At 50.9% G+C, this 20,701-nt stretch overlaps 1 protein-coding gene across 3 annotated transcripts in view; it reads right to left on the reverse strand.

Annotated features, from left to right (window-relative positions):
• ST3GAL2 (ST3 beta-galactoside alpha-2,3-sialyltransferase 2) overlaps window positions 1-20,701 on the reverse strand; it is a 44,416-nt gene that overhangs the window by 11,668 nt on the left and 12,047 nt on the right. For 2 of the 3 annotated variants that reach the window (XM_045533978.1, XM_045533976.1), the window contains exons 1-2: window positions 2,717-2,860; window positions 153-1,504 (exon numbers count right to left, since the gene is read on the reverse strand). In XM_045533978.1, coding sequence (XP_045389934.1) covers window positions 153-491 — 339 coding nt within the window. In that variant the 5' untranslated portion in view covers window positions 492-1,504; window positions 2,717-2,860. Of the gene's footprint in view, window positions 1-152; window positions 1,505-2,716; window positions 2,861-20,701 lie in introns of those variants that run through there. The other variant, XM_045533977.1, reaches the window with a different exon arrangement.

Here is a 20,701-nt window from a genome sequence, read left to right on the forward strand (position 1 = left end):
GCTCTCCAGTCATCTGTGATCCTAGCATATGGCTCTGGGGGCCAGAAGACAGCCCAAATCCAAGAGGGGGCTCTAAGAGTGACTCCCAATCAAGGGACAGATCCCTGCACAGGGGGCGGCAAAGGGGAGGCAGGAGGGGCAACGGCGCTCACCATCCACCACCTCTGGACATCCGGGGGAAGATCCATGTTCTCTCGGGTCCAGACAGGGGAAATGTTGCCGTCGAAGTGGCTGTCAAACCAGTCGGACGTGCCCGTGTCACCCATGCAGCGGCGGCAGGCGCAGCTCTTGCCTGCGAGCCCCTCCTTGCTGAGGCGCTGCAGGCCGGCATAGCCGGGCACCAGCTTCACCCGGTGGGTGCCACCCAGGGCCCCCGAGTCCAGGTAGGGCAGGGTGGCCATGCTGTGGTGCGAGTAGGTGAAGAGCAGAGACATGATGAACACCAGCAGGAAGGCCACAGAGAGGAACCACACCCGCAGGGAGCACTTCATGGTGCCAGTGGGCAGGCAGCCGTCACCGCGGCCACTCCTTTCCCAGCCCACTGAGGGGCCAGCCACGGCACAGTCTGCCTATTCCAGCACCACGTGCAAAGGGCATAGGGGCACGTGCCGCGGCAGGGGACAGCGGCAGGGGTCCCTCGCCCACACCCTCCTTCAAGGTAAGGAGAAAGCACGTCAGCAGGAGTGGCTGCCCTGTCCGAGCCACTTGGGCCCCTGCTTAGGGCTTCATCGGGTCTCTCGGTCACTAGCTGGGCCACAGAGGCTCTGCCTCTCCCACTGCCCTGGCGAGGGGGAGGTCAGTCCATGCCAGCCCTCTAGTCCCTTGGGATTTCTGGCTGCCGGCTCTGGGGGGCCCCCTCTTCGGTGGCTTGAAACAATCCAGTCTGGAGCAGCTGGGGTCCTTGTGGTTCATGGGCAGACACCGAGGCAGCCCCTCGTCCCCTGCAGCGGGGAAGCCCTCGTCCTCCAATCACAGCAGAGAGCACGTGGGCTTCAGGGGGCCTGGGTTCCCCGCAAGAGTCATCCCCAGCTTGGATGGCCCAACCCCTCTGCCAGAGGAGGGGAACCAGAACCCAACCCTGAGAAGAGAAAAACAGGAAGTGCCGGGGGTGTCAGAAAACTCTGCGATAGAGACCAAGATCCTCCTTATGTCAGGTTCTGCCCTGCTGCTTCCCATCCGAGGCGCCGGTCCCTTCTCCTGGTGGCCACCGCCCCAGCTGCAGGTGCACAGGGGTCGCGAAGCTCCTGCTCCTGCGTGGGGTCCTCTGGTGCTGGGAACAGCTGCTGCTCCGCGAGGTGTCGCGTCAAACCCCGTCTCATCAGCCGAACGTGCGCCCAGCTCCCCACGGGGGCCCAGGCCTCCTCCCTGGTGTTGCTGGCTGAGGTCGGGTGCCTGCTCTGCCCATCCCCGCTCCCCTGAGGCCAGCCTGTCTTGCCGTCGGCTCACAGTAATCCCCTGGCAGGTTCCCCTCGCTCGCCAGGCGCCAGGCTGCTGCAGCACGACCCTGAAATTGCAGACAGGAAAAATAATGTGCAGATAAGTCGCACGGGCACCCCAGGCTCTGCTCCAGCCCCACCCCCACATCCCAGAGGGACAATGCTAGCACTAGAGGAGACGCCCACTTAATCAGAGGGTGGACAAAAGCAAGGGCTCTCCCCTCTCACTTCGCACAGACAGCATCACTCGGCGTGACTCCAGGGCTTTGGTGGACCAGATCAGCCCTGCGTCCTCACTTCGTAGCCAGACGGCAAACAAGGAATAGGGTAAAGTAATTTTCCCAGAGTCACACAAGTCCCTGGACGTACCAGTTTACAAATTTCCTAGTCCAGCTATGTGCAGTTAATTTCAAGTGAAACGTAAGAGAAAACGGCCCAGAGAAGATACCAGGGGACCGTGAACACTGACTCCCTGACACAGTGCTCAGGAGGCCCTGTAGGAAGCCCCTCCCAGAAAGAAGAATGCACTGGGCCTGGTCCCTGTGACTGTCCCTCTCTCTCGGCTGTGGATTACAGAGGAGGCATTGCCGGGTAAGCCTGGTGAGCCATGAACAATCCTCCCAGCTCCGGTGCTGGGGGAGGATGGGGCTGTGTCAGGAGACGGGGTTGCTAGGCTCGGTACCACACCACCAACTAGTCCTCTGGGCAGCTGCCTCCATCTGTCCGTACACCAGGAACGAAATGAACCTCGCGGCCCCACGCTGCCCTGGCAGGCAGGAACAGGGAGAAGAGGCCGCCTGCGGGGCAGTTTGGGCATCAGCCCTGAGGAAAGGAGCTTGAATCCACATCAGCACAGGGGAGCCTCAGCGAGAGCTGGAAAGCATGCTGCAAGGGGAGCCCTGAGCACCGGCCCCACCCACTAGAGTCCTGTGAGCCAGGCCACCTCCCCTCTCCCCATGGCCTGCTCTGCAAATCTGGCAAGCCCCGGTTCTGACCCGCCCCCGGCCCGACAGCCCAGCCCTGCTCCCTCTCCTTGCTGAAGCTCCAGCCCTTCCAGGCTCCTCTGGCTGCTGCCAGCGGCTGCAGAGAAGGTCCCTCGGGCTCTGTGTTCAAGAAACCCAGCTGCCTCCTCCACTTGTGGCGGCTCAAATTTCTAAGGCCAGGCCAAACCACAAAGCCAGCAGGGAACGGAACTAGCACATTGCAGTAAGGACGTTATCCTGGGTGGCAAAACGATGCTCACCCAGCATCAAAAGTGAAAAAGAAGTGAAGGAACTTACCGAAGGCCACAAGCTTGTGAGTGGAGGTGAGCTTGGGACAGCCGGGGCACAGAAAGCACTCCGTGAGGAGAGACACAGAGCTGGCTTCCGAGGTCAGGAGCGAGGCCCACCCACAGGCTCTCATCCACGGAGACCCCAGCAGCACTGGCTCCACAGTGCTTCTCCCAATGTCCCACTGTGCCCACTCGGCAGGTCCTGCCCTGGGCACAGCCTCGGCTGAATGGTCTGTTACTAGGAAGCCAGGTCATGGTCCCTGCTGACTCTCTCTTTGCCCTCTGCCATGCCCAGGGCCTAAGGAAGAGGACTCAGCATCTCGCGGCCCTGCTCCCAGCTTCCGGGGAACTGGGGAGAGCCAGTCCTGAGCCAGGTGGCCCTGGGAGGCAGAGTCCCTTGCAGGCTGGGCCAGTGGCGGGAGTGAAGGGCCTCAGCTGGGGACACCTGGTTTCTGGCAGGGCAGCCCCACTGTGGCCACTGCAGGCGGGGGCTGGGCAGAAGCTGGCACAGGAAGCAGCTCGATCAAGGAAGTCACTAACTCCTTGGGATTCTAAATCAACACAGGGGCATCCGAGGTAACTGCACTGCCTGCTGGGGAGAGGAAAATCCCTAGTTTCAACAACACGTTTGGGAAGAGCCCAGAAGTGGAGCAGCTGGCAAAGGCCCTTGCTTTGGGAACCCCATGTCCAGGCCGTTCCCGGGAGCTTAAGCTGCTCTACTTGTTGTGTTGAGAGCAAATGGAGGCACAAGGACCAGCTAAAAAACATCAGAGGCTCCTAGACATGCACCGAAACTCCCAGAAGTCACCCAGCGCTGACCCTCGCACGTCTCATTCCCACCTGTTAAGTCTTCGTACCCCTCAGCTGCCCATAGCCTAACTGGGATCGCCCCCCTTCATTCAGAATAAGCCCATGTATAAAAAGCTCAGGGGAGGGCACACACTTTGGCATCAGCCCCCACTCCTGGTGCCCACAGAGAGATGCGGGCCAGAACTCCTGGGCCACCTGGCTGGTGGAGGACCTTGTGTCCGCACTCGGCAGACACTGAGGGGCCAGCGCTGGGCCAGGGAGGCAGAGTGGAACAGGACAGGGTGCACCAGCCCTGTCCTCAGGCAGCTTACGGTCTAGTGGCAAATACAAACACACAGGCAATTACAGAGAGCCGGGACAGAGAACAGGAGTGCAAAGGGCTTCAGGAGCAAAGCAGCCTGGCCTGTTAAAAGCACAGCAAGGCCAGCAAAGCAGGGAGGTTGTCAGAGGTAAGCCGGGAGGCCTAGAGGGCCAGAGGAGTTCAGATTTATTATGAATCTGATGGGAGGGTTTTGAGGAGGGATGTGTCCCAACCTGATTTATACTTTAAAATGGACCTTGGAGCAATTTTTTTTTTCTTAAGAGACAAGGTTTTGCTCTGTTGCCCAGGCTGGAGTGCAATGGCATGATCATAGCTCACTGCAGCCTCTAACTCCCAGGCTCAGGTGATCCTCCTGCCTCAGCCTCCTATATAGCTGGGACTATAGGCGTGGGCTCCAGTGATCCTCCCACCTTGGCTGCCCAAAATACTGAGATTACAGGCGTGACACAGCACCCAGCCTAGTACACCATAACTTATTGTTGACCACAATCACTTTGCTGCACTATCAAATATCGTTCATTCTATCTAACTACATTTTTGTACCCATTAACCATCCCTACTTTATCCTCCCCGTCCCCACTATCCTTCCCAGCCTCTGGTAACCATCATTCTACTCTGTCTCCATGAGATCAACTGTTTTAATATTTAGCTCCCATATATAAGAACACGCGAAATTTGTCTTTCTGTGGTTGCCTTATTTTACATAATGTAATGTTCTCAAGTTCCATCTATGATGTTGCAAATGGCAAGATTTCATTCTTTTTCATGGCTGAATAATATTCCACTGTGTATATGTACATTTTCTCTATCTCTTCATCCATTGATAGACACTTAGTTTGATTCCAAATTGTGGCTATTGTGAATAGTGCTATAATAAACATAGGAGTGCAGATATCTTTTTGATATACTGATTTCCTTTCTTTTGGATACATACCTAGCGGTGGGATTGCTGGGTCATATGGTAGATTTAGTTTTTTGAGGAACCTTCATACTGGTTCTCCATAGCAGTTGCACTAATTTACGTTCCCACCAACAGTGTTTGAGAGTTCCCCTTTCTCCACATCCTTGCCAGCATTCATTATTGCCTGTCTTTTGAATAAAAGTCATTTTAACTCGGGTGAGATAATATGTTATTGTAGTTTTGAATTGGAGAAATTATTTTTTAAAAAACTAACAGTACTAAGACTTTGGAGAGGATGTGGCATAGTAAGAACACTTAAGACAGCAGTGGTTTCTCACCCAAAGGTATTTAGAGTCACTAAATTACAAAGTCAGTGAATTCCAACTGCTTGTCATGCTAAGCAGATCTGAAGTTTATGCTGAACCCCAACAATGGGGTTAAATATAGCATTTCATGGTCCTCCAAAAATCTCACTCAGATGACTCTTGCCCCGACCTGATACAATTCTTTTTTTGATGATTAATTCATATATAATAAAATGCAGAAATCTTTTAATGTAAAGCTTGATGAACTTTTCCATATGTCTACACCAGTGCCACCAGACAGTTTAAAATACAGAACATTTCCACCTTTGCTCCTTGCCAGTCAATACCTACTCCTCCACCAACTTTTCTGACTTCTGTCAACAGAGGTTAGGTTTGTCTGCTCTTGAACTTCATATATATGTGCACTACATACTCTTGTGTGTCTGGCTGCTTTTGCTCAGCATCATTCATTTGGAGATTCATTCACGTTGTTATACGTGTCATTAGTTTTTCTTTTCCATATTTGAACACTTGAATGGTTTCCAGCCTTGAGGTATTATGACTACAACTACATGAATTTCTCATACAAGTCTTTTTGTGAACACATACTCTCATTTCTCTTGAGTAAATACCTAGGAGTGTAGGATTACTGGGTCACTGGGCAGGCGTATGTTTAACTTGACTAGAAATTATCAAGTAGTTTTCCAAAGTGGTTGTAGTATTTTGCATTCCCACTAGTAACGTATGATAGCTGCATTTGTTCCATGGCCTTAATATTCTCAGTCTTTTTAATTTCAGGCATTCTGGTGGGTGTCTAGCAAAGTCTAGTATTTCTACTACCAGGTACGTATGAACCTGTGCACCAGGAGACCTGTACAGCACTGTGTGATAGCCGAAAGCCGCAAACAACCTGAACATCTGTCAGAATAGAATGGATGAACTGTGGGCCATTCACGCCATATAGTATATTGAAAGAACTCCAGTTTCAGACATCAACAGGGATGAACATGACCCCAAAACCATTATGTTGCACAAAAGGAGTAAGTCATGGATAAATGCTCACAGCATGAATCCATGAAAAGTTAAAAAATATGCAAAGCTAAGCAAGACATTGTGTATGCCTCTATTTATAGATAATAAAACAATAGAGACTATCAAGGAAACAACACAAGATTCAGGATATCCCTGGAGGAGGAAGGAAGGTCGATAAGATCAGAGAGAGGCCCACAGCGGCTTCAGCAGTACTGGGTGATGTACCCCTTAACCGGATGGTGGGTACAAGCATGTTTTTTATGGTTATTCTTTAAAGAGCACATACATGATACATACTATTTTGAATGTGTGATGCATTTCATAATAAAATCTAAAATTATTTTAGGTTGAAGGACTACTCTGGCTGCTGTGTGAGGCTAGCAGGGAGACCAGAGGGGAGCTACGGGCATACCCCAGGCGGTAGAGGTGGTGAGAAGTGGCCAGATGTATTCTGAAGGAGCAGAAGGAAGGTGCAGGGGGTGGGGGCAGGAGGCAGACAGGAACCAGGGAGACACAGAGGCCGTGGCCTGAGCAACCTGCTTAAGCAGGAGTGTCATTCACTGATACAGAAAAAACAGGAAATTAATGGGCTTGCATGGGAAGAAACAAGAGTTCTGTTTGGGAGAGGTTCAATATAAGATGCCTTTTAGACATCCATGTGCAAATGGCAATAGGCAGTGAGACACACCTGTCTGAAGCTCATGGGTAAGGTCAGGGTCAGAGGGCTACATCTGAGAGTCATCAGAGTCCAGTTCATTTTTAAAACTCTAGGACCAGAAGAAATGATCCAGGGAGGGCCTAACATGGACAAGAGAAGGCAGCCCCAGACAGAGCCCAGGGCACCCCAGTGTCTAGAAGAGAGGCCAGCACAGAGCCAAGAAAGAAACAGCCAGTGAGGCAGGGGGAAACCAGCCCTGTGTTTGGGAAGCCAAAGAAGAAAGAGTTTCAAGAATGAAGGATGAATTAACAGTGTTAAATATTGCTGAAATAGTAATGTGAGGACTGAGAACTGCCCACTGGGTGGAGGTCAGTGGGGACCTTTGCCGTGGCTGATCCAGGGACATGGCAAGATGAAAAAGGCCAACAAGCACAGGAAAAGATGCTCAACGTCATCAGCCATCAGAGAAATGCAAATCGAAACCACAATCAGACACGACTTCCTACCCCCCAGGATGGCTGTAATCAGACAGACAGACAATATCAAGTGCTAGTGAGGATGGGCAGACACTGGAGCCCTCATACTTTGCTGGTGGGAATGTGAAATGGTGCAGTCATTTTGGAAAACAGTCTGGCAGTTTCTCAAAAGGTTAAACATAGTCACCATATGATTCAGCAATTCCACTCATAGGTATATACCCAGGAGAAATGAACACTACGTCCACAAAAATACTTGTACACAAATGATTTGCAGCAGCACTATTCATAATAGCTCCAAAGTGCAAACAGCTCAAAGTTCTACCAACTGATAAACAAAATGCGGTATACCCATACAATGGAATACTGTCCAGGCATCAAAAGGAATGAAGTTCTGACACATCCCACAGCATGGATGAACCTTGAAAACACCGTGCTAAGTGAAAGACGCCAGCCACAAAAGGCCTCGTATTGGGTGATTTATATGATATGTGTAGAATAGGCAAATCCATAAACACAGAAAGTAGATTATTTTTTGCCAGGGGTTGGGGGATGGGGAGAATGGGGAATGACTGCTAGTGGTTTGGAGTTTCCTTTCGGGGTGATGAAATGTTCTCAAATTGCTTGTGGTGATGGTTGCGGAACCATGTGAACAGACAAAAAGCCACAGACTTGTATACTTTAAATGGATGAACTGTATGGTATGTGAATTATATCTAAACAAAGAGGTTATTTAACAAGGAGGGAATGGGATGTCAGAAAGTGGCGTGGGGGTTCAGCTGGGAGGTATTACAGAATGTGCGTACACTGATGGGAATGTATCAGTAGAGAGGGAGAAATCTACGACGCAGGGAAAGGGGCTGACGAGCAAAGCCCTCAGCGGGGAGGTAGGATCAAGTGCCAGCTGGAGAGAGGCCACCTGAGCAACAGGAGGCAAAGCAGAGGAGAGAGGCACAGACGGTGAGGAGGGGCTGGAGATTTACAGAGAGATCGACATGAAACAGCCTTCTAAGAGAGGAGGGAGTAACGAGGGAAATATAGTTGGTGGCAAGGCAATGCTAGGGTCTTGTAAGAGGTTTGTGGTCACAAATTTGGCAAATTTGAGGAGACCATTTAATAACAAACATCCCCTGAATGGCTGGTCTGTCTCGAGTCGCTGAGGCTGAACAGAGAGACTGGCAGCCAGGATCCAGGAGAGCAAAGGTCTGGGGGAGTAGCTGAGCCCATCTCCCTGCAACCCCCAGCTGCTACCCATCAGGGGGTGCACGACTGAGCTACTTCCACCGGGATAAGGAACCAGGAAGCTCGAAGGAGGCCCTCACCAGCTCGAAGGTAAAGGGAAGGAAAAACAAAAGCAATGGATTGAGAAGCAAAGGGTGCCCCAGAGGAGAGCAGCGGGGACTGTTTTGGAAGCTGTAGCAGCTTTAGAGCCATTCTCAGTCAGATCCCAGGAGACAGCCATCATCGAATTAACCTAATGAAGCACAGGATAGCAGGCCTCAGACCAGCACAGCTGAACACAACCTTCTTGGCAGGCAGAGAAAAGAAACGTCAAAATAAGGCACTGAGGATGGGGGGATGGTGGCTGCCTGCCTCTGGGAGGGACAGGAAAAGGAGAAAGCCTAGCCCAAGACTCTGATGAAGCCCCCCTTTCCACCCACTTACGCTCAGTCTGAGAATGTGTCCCAGCGCCTCACTCTGAAGACAGCAAGCCACAGACTATCACCCAAGTGGCAGACGCTTTACAAATCTCTGAGCATTTGGGGGGCACAGCCTCTCATTTAGTATTCTCAGGAGTCCCAGGACTGGCTAACAAGGTCAGCCAGGCGGAAGTGAAGATGCTTTAACACCACGCCAGGTCTGATGACTTCAAGTCCAACGCCCCTTCCAAACAGGCTTTTCCACTAACTGGGCTACAACCATTGAAAGGGTCCCTGTGCCCCAGATCTCACCAGCGAGGCAACCCAGCAAACTCCCTGCCTCCTGGGTGAGGCAACAGCCACCTCTGGCAGAGGGTGCCCTGGGGTGGCAGTGGTGGCTGAGGGGGGGGGGGGTGTCAGTTATCATCTTGAAAAAGAAACCAAAAGCCCCTCCCTCGCCCACAACTCAAACCCAGTGAGGCACGTCCTTGACCTGAGAACTGGTTGCTTCACCTCCAGGTGTTTGGTTAACTGAAGTTATCTGCATTGCAACATCACGGCACAGACTGCTCAGAGCTACTCTAATGACTCAGACCCCTTCTGCTCCCAGTTAGAACTCCCTGGGCAGCCCCCACCTCTCTAGCCCCTGCCCTCCTGCGGGACGCCTGACCTTGACTTGACATCCAGCCTGAAATCCCAGCTCTGGCATCTCTGATGCTGCCCAGAGTCGGCAGCCAGAAAACCAGAAGGCAAAAAGAGCTAACATATTTCTTCAAACCTAAGATCATAGGTAACTTGGGCTAACCTTTGGTGAAGTCCTAGAAAAACACACCATCAGTCTTCATTGCAAGAGGACCCATGCTGCACCCTAAGAATTGGCCTCTGAGGGGACGAATGCTGGGCCCTGAGGCACAGGGAGTGGGGCAGGGATTGAGTTGGGAGGTGGGTCCCCCCAGATCAATCGCCTGCTCTGCCCCACACCTGCTCCTTCAGGAGGGAGCCCACATGCCATTTGTGTCAGGGTGGGCAGGGGACACTGCTGTCCATGTCTATACTAAGGCAGGAAGTAAAGTCTAGAACAAGTTACCTGAGTAGCTGGACAAGGAAGCAAGATAGAAAGAGCTGGGCAGAGAGGGAAAAGCAAAGGGTACGGACTAGAGAGCAGTCTACAGAACAGAACCACCAGGGTGGGGAAGAGCCGGTGGCCTCTGCTGAGTCCCTGACTGCTGCTGACCAGGTCTCTCCACGCTCCGCTCCACTTCCCGTTGGCTTTCTAATGAATCTGACAGTCTGGTTTTTTTTTTAAAAAAAAAAAAACAAATACACCAGTTTAGGCAGGGTGTGGTGGCTCACACCTGTAATCCTAGCACTCTGGGAGGCCGAGGTAGGAGGATCACTTGAGGTCAGGAGTTCGAGAACAGCCTGAGCAACAGCAAGACCCTGTCTCTACAAAAAAAGAGAAAAATCAGCCAGGCATGGTGGTGTGCACCTGTAGTCCCAGCTACTCGGGAGGCTGAGGAAGGAGGATCGCTGGAGCCCAGGAGTTTGAGGTTGCAGTGAGCTATGACGATGCCATGGCCCTCTAGCCCAGGCGACAAAGCGAGACCCTGTCTCAAAAAAACAAACAAACAAAAAACCCACGAGTTTAATCTATTATACTTAGTATTTGGATTTATGTTACTATCTTAACTTTGTGTTTTCTCTACTATTTTTTCCTTCCTGACTTTTGTTGGAATGGCACTTTATTCCCACCCCCACCTTTTTTTCCTTCCTGCTTTGGAAATTATATCCCTCCTTCTTTTGGTGATTATCTTAAACTGTTAGCAGATATATGTTTTCCTGATGAAGTCTAGTTTTTCGGTAATGCTATTCTCTTAATAAGGCAGTAACTTGCTGTGACTTAACAACAAAATTCCTTAATTTATTCTATCTTATTCTCCCCTGATAATATGGTCTACAATTCTAGTTTTCCTTTTTTTTTTTTTTTTTAATTAAAAGCCTGTTTAGATCCTAGTTTTTTGTCTGTGGGTTTTGCCATCTGGGACAGGCACTGCTGGCTGCCTACCAGCGGCCACTCTGTCTTCTTTTTTTGCCAAGAGAATCCTGATTTGTTCAGGCAGCTAAGGACCCAGTCCCAGGAGATGACGCAAGACTGGCCAAAGCCAACCACAGCCAACCACAGCCAGCGTGTTCCTTTTTCACCAGGAATTGGTCTGAGGATGGACAAGCTCAAGCCAATGAGACCTAAGGAGATATCTGCTAGGGCTACCTTGGAAAGATTCTCCTTCCCAAAACAGAGGCACATAAAAAGAAAGCATCCTTTCTCCCGACATTTCCCTGGTCCTTGCTTGGGGTGTTACAGGGTCTGGAGTGGCAGCGGCACAACCATGATGAGCGACATCTTACGCCGTGAGCACAGCAGAACGGAAAGACCCAGGCCTGGTACTCAACTCCTGCACCCACCCTGGAGCTCCCTACCTACACTTCTCATTCAACATGTCTTTTTTGTTTGTTTGTTTTCTGTTGTTTTTTTTTTTTTTGAGACAGAGTCTCACTCTGTTGCTCAGGCTAGAGTGCCGTGCCGTCAGCCTAACTCACAGCAACCTCAAACTCCTGGGCTCAAGCAATCCTTCTGCCTCAGTCTCCCGAGTAGCTGGGACTACAGGCATGTGCCACCATGCCTGGCTAATGTTTTTTCTATATATTTTTAGTTGTCCATATAATTTCTTTCTATTTTTAGTAGAGACAGGGGTCTCGCTCTTGCTCAGGCTGGTCTCGAACTCCTGAGCTCAAACGATCTACCCGCCCTGGCCTCCCAGAGTGCTAGGGTTACAGGCGTGAGCCACCACACCCGGCCTCAACATGTCTTACAGTTTAAGTTACTGTGGGTTATTCTGTAACTTGCATCCTGATATGCTGTTAGTAGTTAAGTTTACCAACCTAATGTGTCAATTGCTCTGCTCATTGTTGGCACTGGCAGCCTGCTCTTTCCTCCTGGGTCTACTTTTCTTACTGGAGTACACTTTTAGTAGTCTGCAGGTGATAAGTATCTGAAGATGTTCAGAAATACCTTCATCTCACCTCACTGTTGAATGCTAGCTGGATGCGGTGTTCCCTTAGCGTCTGCAAGACATTGTTCTATCATCTTCTGGCATCTAATGTTGATGAGATGGTGTCATTCTAATTGTCAATCCTTTGAATTCCTTTTTAACTCTGGTACTTTTTAACATTCTCTTTATTTTTGTCTGCAGTTTCACTGTATTATGCCCAGTGACATTACTTATCTTGTTTGATGTGCATGCTGTTTCTTTAAGTCTCGAATTCTCAGCCATTCTCTTCAAATATTTTTTATTTGCCATTTCCTTTATTCATATTTGGAATTCCTACTAGACACATGCTAAAGGTTCCCAATCTGTCCTCCATGTGTAGGATGCATTCTTGATTAATTTCTCAGTATTATTTTGAATTCATGAATTCTGTTCTCTGTGTACAGGCCAGTGTTATCTATTGCTTCAAATTCTAATGGCACTAGTCTTCATTTCTAGAATTTTTAATAGGTATTTTTCTATATTCACATTTTTTTTAAAGAAAGAGTCTTGCTATGTTGCCCAGGCTGGTCTCAAACTCCTGGCCTCCAGGGATCCTCTCACCTTGGCCTCCCAAAGCACTGGGATCCACCATAAACAGCCCCCTTTCTTTTCTTTACTAGATTTAATATTTGCTTATCTCTTTGAGGGTCTTTAATCTATGTACACTGAAGACATTTTCCAATTACTCAGTTATTTTCATTTCTTCTAGAGTAAATTCTTCTTTAATTTTATTTGTTCTTTTTTCACATTATGTTTTTCTCATGTGTTTCAGAACTTGTGTATAAGCTCATCTCAACATCTCTCTTATATTTTACTTTTCCCTGGCTGTCTGGGGGTTTTCACATTTGCCTCCCCAGGTCCTTGAGTGCCCCAGGCTAGAACATACCTTGCAGCAGCAGCTCAGCTTAGGTCCAGGCTGTAAAGTTATGTCTCCTTAAGTAAGCATTGTTAAAATAAGCCATAGCCCCAGGAAATGGTCGGTAGCAACCTTTTTAGCCTACTTTCCCAGCCGAAGGGTTTAAGCAATGTACTAGCTCCAATTCCATGTTTCCAGTGGAGTTTTTTCTAGCTGTTACCACAAATTTCTGCTTCCAGACTCAGAGACCAGTAGGCCTGCAGCCTTGACCTGGCTTTTTTTGTGTTCCTGTTCTGTTTCTCATCCACAGGGATGTTTATCATTGTGTGTGTGGTGGGCAGTGGGAAGAAGGGGAGTATATGACTATGTTTTTAGAATTTTATCTTTTTATGTATTACTGCTATGTTTTTAGAGTATAAATTTACAGTGTCATCTTGACTGGATGAATTGGATTATACTATTCGTATCAGGGAACCGGGGATCTCTGCCAACACCAGTCTCTTGGGAACGGATATCAAACCATCTCTAACAAGATTCATAGAACACCAGCCAACACAACGAAGGAAATGGACTGAGATACCCTGGCGTAACATGATCAAAAGTCTCAATTAAAACTGCTCTCCTGGCCAGGCGTGGTGGCTCACGCCTGTAATCCTAGCACTCTGGGAGGCTGAGGCAGGATGATCATTCAAGGTCAGGAGTTCAAGACCAGCCTGAGCAAGAGTGAGACCCCCGTCTCTACTAAAAATAGAAAGGAATTACCCGGGCATGGTGGCGCATGCCTGTAGTCTCAGCTACTTGGGAGGCTGAGGCAGGAGGATCGCTTAAGCCCAGGAGTTTGAGGTTGCTGTGAGCTAGGCTGACGCCATGGCACTCTAGCCCGAGCAATAGAGCAAGACTCTGTCTCAAAAAACAAAAAAACTGCTCTCCTATTGCCACCCCTACCTTCAACCCAGTCTACAGTGGGATGGTGGCGGGAACTTTCAGATGTGGTCGGAGCAGGCCTTCACAGACAAAGGCAACCCAGTCTTCAGCCCTCCTCCACACCACCTGACCACTCTGTCTTTCACCTGCGCTGGTGAAAAATGTGTACCGGCCATATGGCCGTCCGTGATGTACGGCCCTTCAGACTCTCCATCAAGTCCCCAGCCCGTCTGCACAGGGACAGCCTGTAGTTTCAACACATGTCATAAGAACTGTGGATTCAGGAGGCAAAATCTAGTCCAGGCGGTTACCAAGCAGCAAGTTACTTCTAATTTCCAGGCCAAGATTCTTTTTTTTTTTTTTTAAGAGACAGGGCTAGAGTGCAGTGGTGTGATCACAGCTTACCGCAGCCTCGAACTCCTGGGCGCAAGGGAGTTTCCCACCTCAGTCTCCCAAGTAGCTGGGACTACAGGCGCACCACTGCACCTGGCCACACCAAGACTCTTTAGGGATCAAAAGGCGGCAATCTTGCCTCCACCCTCTTTCTATTGGGTGATCTCTGTTTGTAACTGCTGACCACCACTTTGACTCCCTAGTCCCTACAATCTACTTTTTTGACTTTCTGACCCTTTCTTGCCTATTTCTTCCAGCTGCTAATGCATCCTGAAGGACCTGCCTTCAGTCCTTTCTGCTTCTTTGCCTCTCTACTGTGCACGGACCCTGCTCAAACCTAAGAGCCTGCCCCTCTACCCTGGGTTCTGAATTCTCAATGGCCTCTTTGGCACGGTCTACGTGGCACTTCAGACTTAACAAACTCATCGTCTTCCTGCATTCAAAAGCATATGAGATGGGTGCCCTTATTCACAGGGCCAAGGTCAGGCTCCTTAACACAAATAGCATTCAGAGATCCCGAACCAGGCACTCCTCCCAAGCCTCATCTCATCACACCCTTCCCTCTAGGGATCATGAACCAATTTGGATCCCACGCCAAATCTGGCCCACATTTAAGATCCTATACTGCAACTAAAAGACATGTATTTATCTGTCTCCCTCACTTACAAACCCTAAGGGTACAGAGATCATGTTATTTAATTTACATTTCTGGGCCACTGTAGGGCCTAGCACTGTCCTGCATATACGAGGCATCAGTAAATGTCTGCCCAATGGGGTGTCATCTCTCTATATAAGCCCAGGGCTATCAGAATCAGAAAAAATAATGGTTACCAAAAAAGGCTTTGAAAACCATTTTTATAAACTATATAAGTATGCAGATGGAAATGATAATTATATTCTGCCCCCACTCTTCTGTCTCTGACATTCTAGAATTGAGAGCTTTCCCTAACTTCTCTTGGACCACCCAGAAACGTGGGGCCTCAGGTATGAACCAGATTTAGCAAATCCGAGGCAGTGGGAAAGGGGCGTGTGTGCCTGTGAAAGCTAAAGGGACAGTGGGAGTGCCCTGCTCTTAAGTTCCTGCCAGCACACACCCCAGGGCTGCCAACATGGGGTTCTCACGGGCACTCCCCTAAGTACCGCAGGCTGCAGCCCTCCCAGCCGTGGCATCAGCCTAGCTCACGGCAACCTCAAACTCCTGGGCTCAAGTGATCCTCCTGCCTCAGCCTCCCGAGTAGCTGGGACTACAGGGGTGTGCCACCACACCCGGCTAATTTTTTCTATTTTCAGTAGAGACAGGATCTCCCTCTTGTTCAGGCTCGTCTTGAACTCATGAGCTCCAGCGACCCTCCCGCCTCAGCCTCCCAGAGTGCTAGGATTACAGGAGTGCCCCACTGGGCCTGGCCAACACACAGATTCATAATCAGGCTTTGCCACTTGTCAGCTATTAACCATTGAACCTCTCTCATCTGTGTCCCCTTCTGTCACATGGGAACAGCACCTATCTTAAAGGAGTTCTGTAAGTATTAGAGGCATAAAGCTCCTAGCTCCATGGCTGTGGTCCTGGGTTGGGCAGCTCGAGAGGCACAGTTCTGCTGGGCTGGAGCCCCGCGGCCATGGAGAGGCACCCAGAGGCACAAGCCCCTCTTGCACAGCCCTGACTCTGGTTCACCAGCACCTCACCACCAGCCAGTCTCCCCCGGGCCTGCCACTGCCTTGCTCCAGAGCTTTCTTTCCTGACTAACCATGGGCACTGCCCCCCTACCCTGGCAGGCACCAGCTTCCAGGAAGATTGAGGCTTCAGAGCCAGCTTTGCCTCGGTTGGCCCTTGCCCCTAGGCTGAGAAGAGCGCTGGGTCCATCCAGTGGGTCATGGGGCCTGTCACCTCTTCTCCAGCCCACACTTCATACACACACAGCAGCAGCCTGACCTAGCTGGTCCTAAACAGCTCCCTGAGGCCCACTCACAGTTGCCCACCCCTGCGGCTCTGTAGCCACAGGTCAACAGTGAGTTCTAGAAGAGACTAAGTTAATAAGGGGTTTCTCTTCAGGGCTGAAAGCCTCAGACATTAAGAAAGGCAGGAGACAGGTGGAAGACCCTGAAGGTAAGAGAGAGACAGGGGGAGAAATCTAAGTGCCTTTGGGGACTTTTGGAGGAGCAGGGAGTGAGAGCTGGGGTTTGGACCTTCATCTCCCAGCTCTGCCCTCTGACTGCCTCCAAGGGGCAATCAATTAAACTGGACCATACCCACCTCCCACATAGTCTGCTCTGATTTCCTTTAAAGACAGGGTTCCAAGTGCCAGGTGGCTTGGCTATTCATCACTGCTTGTGATTCTGACCTCAGTCACACCATGGAGGTATGATAAAGAGCCACCAAGAAGCTGTCAGGGTCCTCCTTTTCCTTCTGCACTTGTCTGCATGTCTGGAGTATGACTTGAATGGCAAGAGGAAAGCAGAGGATGCCTTTGTTCACCAAGCACTGATCAAAACCAGGGAGTGGCAGCCAGCCTGGGAAGAGCCCGAGCCCCACCTTCTTGCCAGGGGCATCACTAAGCCCTGAGCAAAGCCCTTCTTTCTACTGCCTCCTGGCTCCTCTCTGGAAACAAGCCAGCCAGCTTCCAGCTCTGTCAAGCAGCACAGCAATGGGGCTCCTCTGTTTTCAGGACTTCCTGCAACCCCTCCAGCCTGCCACAAAGCCAGGGCTCCTTGACTTGGACAGCCAGCCTTCCTCCAGGAGGGCTGCCCTTCCAAGGCTATGCCAGGGGCAGCCGACCTCAGAGACTAGCAGCCCAGGGACCACAGGCTTCGCCCTCTTTAAAGGGGTGGAGCTGGTAACGTGCTCCCCTGGTCTCTCCCAGAGCAATAAGCACTGTTGGAGCATTGGTGCGTAGAGCAGAGGCTGGCTTTGAGGAGCAGGAGGCAAGCACCAGCCCCACCTCACAGCCTCCCCTGGGGAAGAGGACCACGTTCCCCGTCAAACTCACCCTCCTCAAAGTGAGCCCTCCTTGCTCCTCTGAGAACACCGGTCAGTCCACTCCTCCCTAACCCTGCCTTCCCCAAACACACACACTCACTAGCCTGGTTTGGGAGGACCAGGTTGGGTCTAAGAGGGTTGGAAGAGGGTCTCATGGTGCTCCACTGTCTTCTGTGTTTTCTCCAGGCAACCTTCAACCCTCTCCTCCCTAACCCATGCACCCACGGGCAGGAAATCAGCCAGTGATAACACAGCCCCCCACAGCAGACAGGCTTCCTGGAGCATGAGATGGAAGCTCCAGGGGCTGGGGACAAACAGCAAATGCTCTTGCACAGAGCCGAGCCAGGGCGATCCACACAGAATGCTGGAAGGGGCAGGTAGGGCATTCCCTCCCCAACTCCCAACTCTTGGATATCAACATCAGGAGTTACTGAATCTGATCACTCTTTCCCTCACCTAGGGGAAGGGAATGGGATTGTAATTCTGTTTTCTACCACTGCCCTCTCTTGCCCCTTCCGATGCCCTGACCATGGCAAGGAGCTCTGGTCTGGTTTCTTCCCTCCCTCCACTTGTAAGCTCTGGAAGGCTAGCTACCCTGGAGAAGGCTCAGGCCTGCCAGACCCCAGCAGGGGCTGATGGAGAGGGCCTGAGCAAGGGTACACGCAAGTCCTGCCCACACCCATCAAGGGGAAGGGGAGGCTATGCCTTAGAAAGCCTCCAGGCCACAGTCTCTGCAGCCCAGAGTTGAAGGACTGGACTTAAAAATTTGAGACCAGACTGGGCAACATAGCAAGACCCCTGTCTCTAAAAAGAAAAGTAAAAAAATTAGCCAGGTGTAGTGGCACATGCCTGCAGTCCTAGCTACTTAGGAAGCTAAGGCGGGAGGATCGCTTGAGCCCAGGAGTTCAAGGCTACAGTGAGCTATGATCATGCCACTGCCTGGGCAACAGAGTGAGACCTTGTCTCTAAAAAAAAACAACAAAAAACAAAAAACAGCACCTATCCCCAGATCCTCTGAGGGATGGGAAAATAGGGAAGAGAAAAGGTCATAACTCAACTGCCAACACGGTTAAACTGCAAGACAGGGGGCCCAGGAAGCCGGGCGACCGACTGCTTCACTAGAAAAAAAAGCCCCAAGACTGGGGTCTGTGGAGTCACAGCATATAAACAAACCAACAGGATTCCAGACCCCCAGCAAGGCAGAGGGCAGCAGCAGACTGACCTGGTTGGCATATTAGAACAGGTTTGGCCCAAAGCTCCGGAACATAGGACAAGCTACAGCCCTTGAGAATGTCGGGAGAGCTTCTGGGACGTGAGGCCCCCAAAGCAACACTCCCTCGGAGGGCAGCAGCCTCAGGTCTCAGACACCCCCTCTCCCGGCCCCGCAGCCAGAGGTCAGGTGCAGCGTGCTCACTCAGCCAGTGCTAGTGTCACACGTGAAGCTGCAAGCAAGAACAAGTTTCTCCAACATGAGCCCCAGTCACATGCCACACCTCCTCCACTGGGCTGGTACAGCCTCTGCCTGTCACCTTTCAATCCTCCCAGCCCAGCCAAGCTATCCAGGTGGGATGTGTCCCAGAGCCTCTGGGACCAGGCAAAGACAGGAAGGCCACAGCCCAGCCTGTAGGCATGGAGGGGGCAGCAGGCTGTACCTGAGGACTTAACCTTCCTTTTTAATCTATCCTGCCCCCACATTTCCCTGCGTGGCAGTGGTTCTTTTGATTTTTTGTGACTGCATCTGAACATCCGGTATGAAATGGAGACACTGTGCGTGCTGGCAAGGAGCAGTGGGAGCCTGGAGAAACGTCTGGCTCCCGGGCCCCACCCAGATGCCAGGCAGGACAGACTTGGTGCTGCAGGCTGCAAAGAACTTTGTGGCCAGGATCCTATCTACTTCCTTCATCAAAACCGCACGCTACAGGCAGGCAAGCCTGTAATCCTAGCACTCTGGGAGGCCGAGGTGGGAGGATTGCTTGAGGACAGGAGTTTGAGACCAGCCCGAGCAAGAGTGAGACCCCGTCACTACTAAAAATAGAAAAAATTAGCTGGGCATGGTGGGGTGCACCTGTAGTCCCAGCTACTTGGTAGGCTGAAGCCGGAGGATCGCTTGAGCCCAGGAGTCTGAGGTTGCTGTGAGCTAGGCTGACGCCACTGCACTCTAGCTGGGGTGACAGAGTAAGACTCTGTCTCAAAAAAAAAAAAAAAAAGAAAGAAAAAAAACCCACATGACTACAAAGTATTGTTTTTTGTCTTCAAACCCAGAACAACCTTTCCCTCAACCCACCCAAAAAACTTCCATCAGCCAGGCCAACTTCTTATCAGTTTCTATTCTTTTGGCCCAGTAGGAGGAAGGATGCAGGTGGAGAGACTTTCAGTTTCTGCCAAGATCAGAAGTTGGAGAAAGACCAGTCCTTTGTCTGGTAGCTTGTGGGCTAAGCTGGGCCTGAGCACTATGTAAAGAGGTGGATCACATTACAAGGCTTACTTAGAGTAAGACAGCTCCTAAAAGGTACCATCATGTAGGTGCCAATTCCCTGGGAGACCTAGGGAAGGAGGCATCCCCTCCCTCCACCCCAACTGATAAGCCCTCCTGAGTAGAGAGAAGAGTAAGGCAGAGACTTGACCACAAGGTGGTTAAGTCTTCTCAGAGAAGATTCCTGGTGGCACGAGTCCCAGAGGGTAACTTAGGGAGACAGGCCAGCACTAGGCCAGAGAGTCTGGCAAAAGGCCATCCAGAGGTCTGCTGGCCCTAGAAGTTATCTCCAGAGAGGGGTAGAACAGGGCAGGGTCCAAAAGCCCTGGAAACAAACCAGAGACCTGTACTTTGGGAGGCAGGCTGTTTTTACTCTTTGTATACCCTATCTTTAGCTTTCTTTTGTTCTCCTTTTATATTTAGTAATGTCTCTTGGAAAGGTCAGCCTATGGCAGCTATGCTAATGGAAACTCAAAGAAGGTGTCTGCATCCATGCTTGGACCAGATTAAAGGGAAGCAATGTAGCCCCTGTCACCCCAGAAGTGGAGGTAGAAAAAAGCCGAGTACAAGGACAGAGGAGACCAGAATTGGGCCCCTTGCTCAGCTGTTGTGTCCTCTGGACATCTCCTTTCCAACACAGACCCTGGAGGTTCTAGTTAGGAAAGAACAGTCAGGAGCCCATGGCCAGTCTGGTGCCATCTGGTAACTTCTAGTACTAACCCTGCAGGTGGCCAGGCGGCTTTGAGAAGCACCCCTGCCCTGTGCTCCGCTTTTCCCTGTCACTAAAGTTCAGCCCCAGGAGGCTAGTGGTGGGGGGCACCGGGGGTCAGGGGGAAGGTATATTATGGGAACTGAGAGCCCAGATCACACTTGCTTTCATTTCTCTCTGGCTCTGGCTGAGCAGTCTTCATCTTCACTGAGGAGCTGGGAAAGAGTATGTTGTGACCTACTCAGGCAGGGTCCCTGGTTGCTAGGGAATCGCTTTATCTGCTCCGGAGAGTGGCAATATCAGCTGCTATGAGTAGGCCTACAGGGGTGAGGGGAGCCAGGCTGGGGAAGCCAGGAGCTCTCCCCAGTCCCTGCTGCCCCTCCTTGAGGAGTGACTCATCCTCCCAGACTCGGCCTAAGTTATAAGCTCT

Source organism: Lemur catta, chromosome 20, assembly GCF_020740605.2.
Source record: "Lemur catta isolate mLemCat1 chromosome 20, mLemCat1.pri, whole genome shotgun sequence".
Taxonomy (NCBI): Eukaryota; Metazoa; Chordata; class Mammalia; order Primates; family Lemuridae; genus Lemur; species Lemur catta.